Source organism: Cebus imitator, unplaced genomic scaffold (genome assembly GCF_001604975.1).
Source record: "Cebus imitator isolate Cc_AM_T3 unplaced genomic scaffold, Cebus_imitator-1.0 Scaffold434, whole genome shotgun sequence".
NCBI classification, from domain to species: domain Eukaryota; kingdom Metazoa; phylum Chordata; class Mammalia; order Primates; family Cebidae; genus Cebus; species Cebus imitator.
Window position 1 is genome coordinate 1,130,457 of NW_016107749.1, and position 12,773 is coordinate 1,143,229.

The 12,773-nt window shown below is 53.3% G+C and overlaps 1 protein-coding gene across 5 annotated transcripts in view; it reads right to left on the reverse strand.

The window, feature by feature from the left end:
- Positions 1 to 1,001: 1,001 nt before the first annotated feature.
- Positions 1,002 to 12,773, reverse strand: part of MSI1 (musashi RNA binding protein 1) — a 26,229-nt gene continuing 14,457 nt past the window's right edge. Inside the window, exons 10-15 of one of the 5 annotated variants that reach the window (XM_017510235.2) lie at positions 11,699 to 11,779; positions 9,932 to 9,988; positions 6,435 to 6,503; positions 4,829 to 4,983; positions 4,295 to 4,357; positions 1,002 to 1,476 (exon numbers count right to left, since the gene is read on the reverse strand). In XM_017510235.2, the coding sequence (XP_017365724.1) occupies positions 4,316 to 4,357; positions 4,829 to 4,983; positions 6,435 to 6,503; positions 9,932 to 9,988; positions 11,699 to 11,779 (404 nt within the window). In that variant the 3' untranslated portion in view covers positions 1,002 to 1,476; positions 4,295 to 4,315. Of the gene's footprint in view, positions 1,477 to 4,294; positions 4,358 to 4,828; positions 5,017 to 6,434; positions 6,504 to 9,931; positions 9,989 to 11,698; positions 11,780 to 12,773 lie in introns of all 5 variants that reach the window. The other 4 variants (XM_017510234.2, XM_017510233.2, XM_017510237.2 and 1 more) reach the window with 4 other exon arrangements.

A 12,773-nucleotide genomic window follows, 5' to 3' on the forward strand; every position in this document is an offset into this window, starting at 1 on the left:
CTGCGTATCTCAGTAACAAAGATTATTGCTTTGTGTTCTCAGGGCTGATAGGTTAAGCACCTCACACAGACAATTAACTCTCCAAAGGCCGGGTTTCCGGGTGGGGCGATGCTGAGGAAGAGAGCTGAGGCCCTGGGCCTCAGACCTGGGGGACAGGGACACAGAGAAGGGGGATGGCAGTGGGTGGGCCTCAGCCCTGCCACGCCAGCCAGGCCACTGTTCATGAAGGCCCCACGCCCGGAGCCTCTCTTTTTCCTAGAAGGGGGCTCTGTGGTGAGGGGCTGCCAAGGGACACTGGCTGTGGGGTCATCCTGGTGGGGAACGTCAGTGAGAGAATGTGGGGGTTCCCTGAGACGCCCTTTGCTTTCCCCTAGGGGCTGCCCTCGCCAGAGCGTCCCCTGGTGCCCACTCATGGCGGGGGTCGAGGGGGAAGGGGGAGAGGCTCAGAGCAGAAACCACGAAGACCCAACCTAGGTAGGGGCAGGGGAGCCCTTTGGAGAGTTAATTCCCGTCCAGCAGTGTCTCGGGCAAGCCTTTCTCTTCCCGCGCCCTTCGCCCCCACATCGGGTTTTTGGGGTGGGCAGGCCCAACCAAGGCCTTGACCCCGAGGGCCTGAGAGAGCGGGCCTGCCGCGGCCACAGCTGAGGCCTGCAAGCTTACAGTAACGGTGTCTGAGGGGACAGAAACAAGGGAGGGGGGAGCCCCTCACCCCCAAGGGCCTTCGAGAGGGGTGGGCGCATCACCTCACAGTATTTACATATGATACAGGACGGGATGGTTCCAGGGGCTCGGCCTGACCTCCCCGCAGCCCTGCCCTCCTCTCCAGGGCTGGAGGGAGGCGGCCAGGGGCCCACACCCAGATAGATACTTTGTTCTCAGCTGGTGGGGGGCACCTGGCCCCTTGCCCCCTGCGGCCTGGGGCTTCACATTCACAAACCTAAAAATAGTTTAAAAACAGTTTCTTTTTTAAAAAAAAAAAAAAAAAAAAAAAAAAAAAAAAAAAAAAAAAAAAAAAAAAAAAAAAAAGGAAAGAGCAAAGGAGGGGAAAATCAGAATAAAAAACAGGGGTTGGCCTGCGGCCTGTAGCAGGCTCCCTCGCCTTCACTCTAGCTATGCACAAATCCAAAGCCTGTTGGGGAGGGGGCGGTCCTAGGGGGACGAGGCAGCGAGGGAGGGGCGCAGACCCGAGAGGGGTGGACCAGAGGGCTGGGGGGGCAACCGGCTAATCCAAAATAAATAAAAGCGGGTGGGGCCGGGAGAGGGGCAGGTAGGGCCGGGGCGAGGGCGGAAGAGGGGGACGTTAGTAAGGGAGCCAGACGCCGTCGGGGGCGGCAGGGCAGGGGCCGGGCCCGGGGAGTGGGGGGCAGGCAGTAGCGGGTCCGAGTCGCTGCGGGGGAGGGGGCGGCGGCTGCGGCTGAGGTCTCCCGCCCCCTGGCTGGCTCACTCGCGGTCCTCAGTCAGTTGCAGGCTGGGGCGCTGGGAACACAGCGGGGAGGTTATGGGGGCTCCCGGGACACGCGCAGCTTTCCCCAGTTCCCTCTAAGGAGCTTTGTTCGCTACCCACTTTCTTTGCTTTGCTTTTTTTTTTTTTTTTTTTTTTTTTTGGAGATGGGAGTCTGGCTAGAGTGCAGTGGCGCGACTTTGGCTCACTACAACTTCCACCTCCCAGGTTCAAGCGATTCTCCTTCCTCAGCCTCCGGGATTACAGGCATGAGCCACTGCGCCCGGCTGGCTAATTTTTGTATTTTTAGTAGAGACGGGGTTTTGCCATGTTAGCCAGGCTGGTCTCGAACTGCTCACCTCAGGTGATCCAGCTGCTTCAGTCCCCCGAAGTGCTAGGATTACAGGCGTGAGCCACCGCGCCTGGCTACTTTATTATTTTTTTAGAGACAGGGTCCGGCTCTGTTGCACAGGCTGGAGTGCAGTGGCAGCGGTCATAGTTCACTGCAAACTCAACCTCCTAGGCTCAAGCAATCCTCCTGCCTCAGCCTCCTGAGAATCTGGGATTACAGGTAGTATCTAGGACTACAGGTGAAGGCAAACACACCCTGCTCATTTTTGTTGTTGTAGCAGAGATGGGGATTCACCATATTGCCCAGGCTGGTCTCAAACTCTTGGCCTCAAGACGTCCTCCTGCCTTGGCCTCCCAAAGATCTGGGATTATGAATGTGAGCCACCACACCCAGACAGACTTAGCACATTCTGTTCCCCGATTGGATGGCTCTTTCCCCAGATTTTGAATGGCTGGATTTATTCAAATGTCACCTTCTCAGAGATACCTTCTCTGAACCCCACATCTAAAATAACCCTCTCACGCACATTCTGGAATTATCGCATATATTCACTTGATTTTTGTCCTGTGAAATAGAGAGGAATTTGTCTGTCTTGCTCATCCCTCTTTCCTGGAATAGGGCTCATAAATGAATGGGTGAATGAATGGTCTCGTCTCTCATAACTGGATAGACCCTGTGATGGCCATGTACACAGTCCCACAAGTCAAGGTATCCTGTTTTTTTTTTTTTATTATTATTTTTTGAGATGGAGTCTCACCCTGTTGCCCAGGCTGGAGTGCAGTGGCCTGATCTTGGCTCACTGCAGCCTCTGCCTTCCAGATTCAAGTGATTCTTGGCCCTCAGCTTTCTGAGTAGCTGGGAGTACAGGTACGCACTACCGTGCCAACCAAGTTTTGTATTTTTAGTAGAGATGGGGTTTCACCATGCTGGCTAGACTGGTTTCGGACTCCTGACCTCAGGTGATCCGCCCGCCTCAGCCTCCCAAAGTGCTGGGATTACAGGCGTGAGCCACCAGGCCCGGCCAAGGTATCCTGTTTTGATAGCTGTATACTACACCACTGTACACATAATCCCAGCACTTTGGGAGGCTGAGGCAGAGGAGGATTGCTTGAGCCAGGAGTTCAAGCCAACCTGGGCAACATAGTGAGATCCCATCTCTATAAAAAATTTAAAAAACACTAGCCGGGCATGGTGGCATGCTCCTGTGGTCCCAGCTACTCGGGAGGCTGAGACACGAAAATAGTTTGAACGCAGGAGACAAGGTTGCACACTGCACTTCAGCCTGGGTGACAGTGAGACTGTCTCTATTAAAAATAATAATAATAGGGCTGGGTGCAGTGGCTCACGGCTGTAATCCCAGCACTTTGAGAGGCCAAGGAGGGCAGATCACTTGAGGTCAAGAGTTTGAGACCAGCCTGGCCAACATGGTAAAACCTTGTCTCTACTAAAAAAAAAAAAAAAAAAAAAAAAAAAAAAAAAGCAAGAAAAAAAAAAAAAAAAAAAAAAAACCCGCAAATTAGCCAGGCATAGTAGCACATGCCTGTAATCCTAGCTACTCGGGAGGCTGAGATATGAGAATAGCTTGAATCCAGGGGACGAGGTTGCAGTGAACCAAGATTGCACCATTGCACTGTAGCCTGGGCGATAGAGTGAGACTCCAGCTAAAAAAAATAATAATAGGTCGGGTGCCGTGGCTCACATCTATAATCCCAGCACTTTGGGAGACCAAGGCAGGAGGATCCCTTGAGTCCAGGAGTTTGAGACCAGCCTGGCCAATATGGTGAAAACCCCATCTACTAAAAATACAAAAATTAGCTGGGTGTGGTGGCATGGGCCTGTAGTCCCAGCTACTCGGGAGGCTGAGGCAGAAGAATCGCTTAAACCCGGGAGGCGGAGGTTGGAGTGAGCTGAGATCGTGCCACTGCTCTCCAGCCTGGGCAACAGAGGGAGACTCCACCTCAAATAATAATAATAATAATAATAAAAGATCTTAAAAAATCTTTGTGGCCTGGCCTGGTGGCTCACACCTGTAATCCCACCACTTTGGGAGACCAAGGCAGGAGGATCCCTTGAGTCCAGGAGTTTGAGACCAGCCTGGGCAACACAGTGAAACCTTGTCTCTACAAAAAAAATTAGCCAGGTATGGTGGCGTGTGCCTGTAGTCCCAGCTACTCAGGAGGAGTCTGAGGTGGGAAGATCCCTTGAGCCCAGGAGGCCTGGGTAATAGAACGAGATCTTGTCTCAAAAATAATAATAAGAAGAAGAATCATTGCCAATCTGATAGGCGGAATGTGAAGCTGTACTGTTGCTTTGCTTTCTGTGTTTAAATGGAGTAGGTTGAGCAGCTTTTCATGTTTACTGACCACAGCTGCTATAAAGATCTGTCTCCCCTGGGACTGTGGGTTCTTGAGGGCAGGGATGGGGCCCATGTCCCAGATTCAATGGCCCAGGACAGGCTTCCTCAGTGCTACCCTGCCACCCACCCCTCCCCACATCCTCACCTCCTGCCACCGTCCCCTGCTTCAGTGGTACCCATTGGTGAAGGCTGTGGCAATCAAAGGGCCCTGAAAAGGAAAGAATTTGACTCCTAGACTCCTGGGAAAGTAGAGAAAGGCCAGGGGCTCCTTCTCTCTCTGCAGGAAATCCGCGGTGAGGCGCAGGCCCCTCTCTACCGGCCCGGATCACCCCCAGCGAAGGTCTGCTCAAAGATTCTCCAACAGAGGGCCAGGGAATCTGCACATAACCAGCACCCTGGATAAAACCAGGGCACCCTGGGCTGGAATTGAACCTCCTTGCAGGCAGAGATACCATATGCCTCATTTGCACCTAGAGCCCATTATGCCTGGCATTCAGAGGTGATGACTAAGTGTCCACTGAATGAATGAGAGACCCCACTGTTCTTCCGTAGTGACTCCGTTCATCCTCCCCCACCCTCCTTTTGCCCCCAAAGACAAAGATGGTCTCTCCCTTCCCCAACTTGGGGGTCTCTCAAGGTGTGAGGGGTGAGGTGGGGGCCACCAGGCCTGGCCACTCACCCCAAGACTGTGGCCGAAGCCGGTGCTGGGGGCGGGGCTGGCAGCGCTGATGTAACTGCTGACCCCCGAGTCCTGGTTTGCCGCCCCGTAGAGCTCGGCCATGGGGCCGGGGCTGGTGGTCCCCAGGAAGCCCCCTGTGCGGCTGGGAGTCGAACCTGGAGGGGGAGCCATCGTCCAGGGGTGAGAGCCTGGCAACCCAGAAAGAAGACAATGATAGCCCCGGCACCCTCTGCCACCCCACGGCACCCACCAAGCCTGTCCCACCTGCTCTAGCCTGGACCCCCACATTTCAGCAACTCCTGTGGGCCTATCTCCTGGAGATCTCCCCACACCCATCCACCCAGTCACCCCTAGCCCTGACCCCCATCATCTCATCTGACCACTCAGCAGCCTCCTCTCCCAAGGCCCTTCCCAACCTCTCCCCACCTGGCAGCTGAATGCACGTTCTAAACCCTGACCTGCGTCCCTCTGCTACTTGTAATTTCCACTGTTTCCCCAGCACCCCAGTTCCTCCTGCCTCCTTTCTCCACTCCCCACTTCGGCACTCTCCCCACCTACTGGTCTCCAAGCCTTTACATAAGCTATTCCCTCAACCAGAAACATTGTTCCTCCTCTTTGCCTTTGAATGCAAAGTTAGGAGGCCCTTCCTCCTGGAAGCCTTCCCGGCCTTTCCTAGAGGCCCCAGCTGAGAGGTCCTCTGGTACCAGATACCCCCTGAGAGCAGCAGCATCAGCCATCAGCATTATTGCCTTTTTAATACCTGACGCCACCACCAGGCTGCAAGCCCTGGAAGGCAGAGACCCTGTCAGTCTTTTTTTTTTTCTTTTTTTGAGATGGAATTTCGCTTTTGTTGCCCAGGCTGGGGTGCAATGGCACGATCTCGGCTCACCGCAACCTCTGCCTCCTGGGTTCAAGTGATTCTCCTGCCTCAGCCTCCCAAGTAGCTGGGATTACAGGTGTGTGCCACCACGCCCAGCTAATTTTTGTATTTTTAGTAGAGACAGGGTTTCTCCATGTTGGTCAGGCTGGTCTCTACCTCCGACCTCAGGTGATCCATCTGTCTTGGCCTCCCAAAGTGTTGGGATTACAGGCGTGAGCCATTGCGCCTGGCCATCTTTTTTCTTTTGAGATGAGGGAGTCTTGCTCTGTTGCGCAGGCTGGAGTGCAGATACGTGATCTCAGCTCACCGCAACCTCCACTTCCCAGGTTCAAGCGATTTTCCTGCCTCGCCCTCCCGAGTAGCTGGGATTACAGGCGTGCACCACCACACTCGGCTAATTTTTATATTTTTAGTACAGACAGGGTCTCACCACAGTGGCCAGGCTGCTCTGGAACTCCTGACCTCAGGTGATCTGCCCACCTCGGCCTCCCAAAGTGCTAGGATTACAGACGTGAGCCACCACGCCCAGCTGAGCCTGTCAGTCTTGCTGCTGGCTGACTTGCTCATGCAACATAACGCCCAGCACAGAGCAGGTCATCGGTTGATACTTGAGTGAATGAACAAGTGTCCCTCTGCAAAGGGGTGGCAGTGGCCACCTCCCCTCCTCTGGACTTCTCTGATCCCTGTGCTTCCTCATCTCTCTTCCTGCACCCCAGGGAAGCTCACCTGTCCCTCGAACCACAGCTGCTGCGGCCGCCGCTGCCGCCATTGGTCCGTAGGCAGTGAGAGGAATGGCTGAAAGGAAAGGGATGGGCACGTCAGTGTGGTGGCGAGGGGGGAGAAGGGTGAAGAAGGCCCTACCTTCTAGGCAGAGCCTCTCTAGCCTGGCCCTACCTTGGAGGGGTCCATGTAGCCCCAGGGTCAAGGCAGAAAAGGCTACCATGGGCCACCATCTGTGTTCTGACCCGTGGCATGGATGGAGAAAGGTGGGCAGGAGGACAGCTTCCCAGTGAGCAGCTGAGCCTCAGTTTCTCCCCTGGACTGCTCATGGAGGGTGGGGCAGGGCACCCAAGCCTGAGCAGCTATGAAGGTTGCCCACAGCTGCCCCCTTCTCCAGGGTGCCCTTGGTAAAACAGGGGCCACTTGGCCCAGAGATGCCCAAGAGCTCATGTCCCTCTTCCCAGCCCAGCCAATGACGGTTAGTGACGGAATGACACAGGGGACAGCCCCCCAGGTCTGCTGCCTCCAGGTAGGGTGCCCCAGGGGTCAGGCTGAGGCTGGGCTCCCACTGAGGCCATAGCTTTGCACCACACCCTCTGCTGACTGTCCTGCTTCCCTCACCCCTGTCCCCTGAAAGCACTCCCAAGGGCCTCCCTGACCACCCAGAAATGACCGCTGCCTCCCCCGAATTCCCCCAGCCTCTTTTTTGCCATCGCCTCTTCAGATACAGGCACTATCCCCTTGTTTTCTGTCTGCCATCATCTTCACCTCTGCAGCACCTAGAACCCTGCCTTGTACACAGCAGGTGTTTAATAACTGCTGAAGGAGTAGAAAGGGTCTCTGCTTAAAACACCCAGTGGCTTGAGCCTGGAGCTCCCCAGGGCTGAGAGGTGAGCACCCCCTGCTGAGAGTCTTTCCTAAAAACGTCATTCAGTGGGGGCTCTTTCTCACTTAGATGTCACCTCCTCTAAGAAGCTTTTCCTGATACCTCCACTAAGGCAGCCCCTTGTCCCCAACCCTCATGCCTTAGCACATTTCCCTGCTTTAATTTCCTCATGGAACCTCTCACCCTCCAAAAATATCTTTTTAAAAAAATTATTATTTTTTTAAAGACAGGGTCTTGCTATGTTGCCCAGACTGGTCTCGAACTCCTGACCTCAAGCTATCCTCCAGTGTTGGCCTCTCAAAGTGTTGGGATTACAGGCATGAGCCACAGCACCCAGCCCAAAAATATTACTTGCTTTGGGAATACTTGGGGAATCTTTCCTTGTTTACCTGATTTTAATTTTTTTTGAGACAGAGTCTAGCTCTGTTGCCCAGTCTGGACTGCAGTGGCATGATCTCAGCTCACTGCAACCTCTGCCTCCTGGGTTCAAGTGATTCTCCTGGCCCAGCCTCCTGAGTAGCTGGGACTACAGGCATGCACCACCACACCTAGCTAATTTTTAAAATATTTTTAGTAGAGATGGGATTTTACCATGTTGGCCAGGCTGGTCTCGAACTCCTGACCTCAGGTGATCTGACTGCCTCAGGTTCCAAAGAGCTGGGATTACAGGCATGAGCCACCACAGCCAGCTAATTTTTGTATTTTTAGTAGAGACAAGGTTTCACCATGTTGGCCAGGCTGGTCTTGGACTCCTAACCTCAAGTGATCTGCCCGCCTCAGCCTCCCAAAGTGCTGGGATTACAGGTGTGAGCCAGTGCGCCCGGCCTGTTTACTTGTTTATTGCTGTCTCCTTCCTCTGGAATATCAGTTCCAGGAAGGCAGGAACCTTGTCCATCTCATTCACTGTTGTGTCTCCAGTGCCTCGAGTGGTGTCTGGCACAATGAAAATTATTGAGTGCATGAAAAACCACCCAAGTCTCCTTTTCTCCAAGGCGGGAAAAGTTCAGAGCCCAGATGCCCAAGCACTGTTGATCCTTGAACCTCCTCCTTTGCCTGCCAAGATATATCTAAAGGGGACATCTCTTCTGTCATTTCTTTAAGGCCAGGGACTGGGCTCTGAAGTCTGGTTTTTGGCTCACTTAGGCATTTCCACGAAGTCAAAGGCACCAACCCAAGCATGCACTTACCACACTGTAAAGAATGACTTATTTCTACAGTATTTGCGCCCTCTGTAAATTGCGAGTTCTGTGAGGTCAGGGCCTGCCTCTGTCTTATCCTTGCTCTGTCCCCCAGGTCTGTCAGAGCATCTTGTGCACAGTAGGTCCTTAACACATAGCACTCTGTCGTTCAGGCTGGAGTGTGGTGGTGCAATCTTGGCTCACTGTAGCCTTCACCTCTTAGGCACAAACAATCCTCCCACCCCAGCCTCCCAAGTAGCTGGGACCACAGGCACGCACTGCCACACCTGGCTAGTTTTCTTATTTTTTAGTAGAGATGGGTTTCACCATGTTGCCCAGGCTAGTCTTGAACTCCTGGCCTCAAGGGATCCTCCTGCCTTGGCCTCCCAAAGTGTTGGGATTACAGGCATGAGCCACGGCGCCCAGCACACATAGTTCTTAAACGAGTAATGAGGGCCTCCTTCCAGCCTCCACCCCCACAGTTACTGGTCAAGCTCTCCCTCTTTTCAGGGAAGAGCCTCTGCACCTGCACCTCTAGCGTTCTCCTCCCTCCCCTTCCTTCACTCCAGGTTTCTCTTCTTCTGCCCCATTTTGGGGGAACCCTGAGCACCCCTTGGAAGGAAAGTCTTATCTAAAGCAGTATCCATGCTCACGTCTTCCACACATGGCCAGGTTGAGGGGAGAGTCTGGGTGGGGTGGGGGAGAAGCAGGTGGGACAGAGAAATCCCTTGCAGCCCACCCCACGTGCCTGCTGTCTCCTCGGCTCACGGCTAGCCCCAAAGCTGAACTGGCTGGCCTGAGGGAAGGTTCCAGCCAGGGAAACGGGCCCCTGTCACCTTCACCCACTTGCCCAGAAATCACCCGAGGGCTGGATTCAGGCCTTGGCAATATTTCATTTGGCTCATGGTGTTTTAAACATTTGGAATCTGTTGCCAACACTGAAAAATAATGGAAAAATTCATACGAAAGCAAAAGCCAGGTTTCTGGCATCTCTGGAAAAAAATGAGTTCTGAGCATAGTGAGTCTGTATTCCCTCCCGGCAAGAGTTGGCTGGCACCGAGTGCAGGTATGCCCACGCCGGTGTGCAGGCATCCCTGCCCGGCCCACTTCGCAATGAGTTTGAGACCCTGGCTTGTTCACTGCAGGATCCCAGAGCCTCCATGGAGCCTGGCACATGGGAGGTGCTAGATAAATATTTGCCAAATGGATGAATGAGTGACTTTGCCTCCATCTGCTTGGCTTGGCCCTATGCCCCACCCTTAAGGGCCATGTCGCCGCCCAGACTGGCCAGTGCCCAGGCACAGTCTGCTGTTTCCCCACAGCCGGAGGGCTGGCGGGCAGGAGAAAAGGATCCCGCTAGCTTTCCCCAGGAAGCTCCCTGGGCCCCTTCTCTTTCTCCCCATGTGGCCTGAAAGGTATACAAAATCCGAGCGACTGACCTGTAAGCTCGGGGAGGACTGGGGCGCTCGGGAGAGGGGTCCGCTCTACACGGAATTCTAAAATGAAACGTAAAACAGCTTAGGAAGAAGCAGGGGAGGCCCCTCGGCCATGGCCCAGGGAGGACAAATGCACCCACAGGGACACTGGGTGAGGAGACAGGCCATGCACGGGACCCAAGAGCTAGGGAGGGGACAGCACAGCTCCCAGCAGGCAGGGAAGGGCAAGGAGACAGACACAGAGAAGGGAGAGAGAGAGAGAGCAGAGTTGCCACCTATACCCCAGGCACGGGGCAGGGCTGGATTCCAGGTGTTTGTTTCCTTCTTTTCTTTTCTTTTTCTTTCTTTCCTTTTTTTTTTTTTTTTTTTTTTTATTGTGTTTTCTATCTTTTCCTTTTTTTTTTTCTTTTTTTTTTTTTTTTTTTTTTTTTTTAAGACAGGGTCTCACTCTGCTGCCCTGGCTAGAGTGCAGTAGCATGAACACAGCTCACTACACACTCGACCTCCTGGGCTCAAGTGGTCCTCCCACCTCAGCCTCTTGAGTAGCTGGGACCACAGGCACACACCATCATGCCTGGCTAACCTTTCCATTTTTTTGTAGAGACAGAGCCTCACTATGTTGCCCAGGCTGAGCTCAAACTTGTGGGCTCAAGCCGTCCTCCCATCTGCCTCTCAAAGTGCTGGGATTACAGGGGTGAGTCACCATGCCCAGCCGCGGGTGTCTCTAAAAGGCTTAGGATTGTACCAAAAACATCTCCCAGAATCCTCCTCTTCTCATGTGTGTATGTATGTGTGTGTATGTGTGTATATATGTGTGTGTATGTGTGTGTATATATGTGTGTGTGTATGTGTGTGTGTGTGTGTGTGTGTTGCGGAGGAGGCAGCCTGATGAAAAGTGATGGCCCTAGAATAGGTAGAATAGGTCAGGCTTGGGTTCAGGTCCCAGCTCTGCCACTTCCTAGCTGGCTCATCTTAGCTTGCCATTCTTCCTCTCTGAGCCTATGTCCTCATCTCTAAAATGAGGAGACGCAGGCTTCCTCCGTGAGATTATTTGGAGAATTAGGCAACATTACGAACACAAAGTTCTCCAAGCTCAACAGCCCTGGGGCAGAGCACGTAAGTGCTTAGGGGGCCCTCCAAATAAATAAGATACTAAATAAATAGCCTTGCCTAAGTTTGGTATTTCCTGTTTCAAAGAAAACCGCATTGAATAGTCCTCATGGTGAAGTCCAGAGCTTTGCTGGGCTTCCTGACAGTAACACCAGGTCTGGTGTTATCTTTACGTTGGCTTACAAACGAGAGTGGGAATGATCCTGCTTCTCAATTGTTTTTCAGCATCTGGGGTCTCAGCATAGTACTGTGTCTGAACTTGAAAGGGCTTAGCCTAGAGCCTGGTCATTCTAGGAGCTCGTGATGATGCAACCAACAGCGGCCCTCGGAGAGGCCCCCACTACAAGCCTGATGCCCTCTCTGGTGGAAGTGGCAACCCTGGAGTTGGGTGGGGAGGAGAGACAGGCAGGAGGCAGGCAGAAGATGGCCTGGGAGAGAACGGTGCCATGCAGGGCCACGCTGGGAGCTCCTGTCCCCAGCTTCTGGGGAGGGGATGGGGGGATGGGTGGGGAGAGGCCCTCCTTCCTCAGACATGCCCTTCCTTCCAAGCCTCCAGCAGGCAGACCCCCAGCCATGCACCCCCAGACACCACCCTGAGAAGTCAGACTGCCCAGGAACCAGGGGCATGCTGGCAGCAGAGGGATACCAAGCAGAACTTACCAGGGAACTGGTAGGTGTAGCCAGGGGCGAGGCCTGTATAACTCCGGCTGGCGTAGGTTGTGGCTTGGAAACCCGGGTAACCTGATGGGGTAAGGGGTCGGTGTCAGATGCCTCATCCACAGGGCGGATCCTTCTCATGGAGAAGGACCTGAGCCACTCATGCCCCCTTGCCTTCCTGCATCCTGAATAATAGCTGTACCTTCCAAATACCTTCATGCCAAGCCCTGTGCTGAGCGCACTGCACACTAGTATCCTGTTAAATTTGCCTTAGAGGTAGGTACTGCTAGGAGCCCCATTTTACAGACAGGAAACTGAGGCTCTGAAAGGTGACACTTTTTGGCTAAGAATAATCCAACGCTGTTTGCACTCTGGCTCCTGCTTCCCTTTGGTCCTCGTCTCCTGCACTCTGCCCCTCTCTCCCTCTGCTCCAGCCACAAATGGCTTCCTTGCTGTTTTTCAGCGTTGCCAAGTTCATTCCCACCTCAGGGCCTTTGCACATGCTGGTGCCTTTGCCTGGAGCACTCTTCCCAGATGACCACATGTCTGAGTGCCTCTCATCGTGCAAGACTCTAAAACGTCTTCCCATAGGAGTCCTCCTTTCCGTCCATTACAAACTCTATCATGTTACCTTGGTTTTTCTCTTAGTACTGATGATCATTATCTGAACTTATAGCATGATTTTTTCTTTTTTTGAGACAGGATCTTGCTCTTTTGCCCAGGATGGAGTGCAGAGTGGCACAATCGTAGGTCACTGCAGCCTCAAACTTCTGGGCTCAAGTGATTCTCCTGCCTCAGCCTCCCCAGTAGCTGTGGCTACAAGGCGTGTGCTACTATGCCTGGCTAATTTTTAATTTGTGTTGTAGAGATGGGGTCTTGCTATGTTGTCCAGGCTGGTCTCCTAGCCTCAAGTCGTCCTTCTGCCTTGTCTGGAATTACAGGCGTGAGCCCCCACACCTGGCCAGAAAGTACTCATGATTTTTTTTTGGTTGGGGGGCGTGAAATACAGATGGGTAGCAATGATTTATTTAAGTGCTGACTTTCTGTCTTCCCTCTTTTTTTTTTTTTTTTTTTTTTT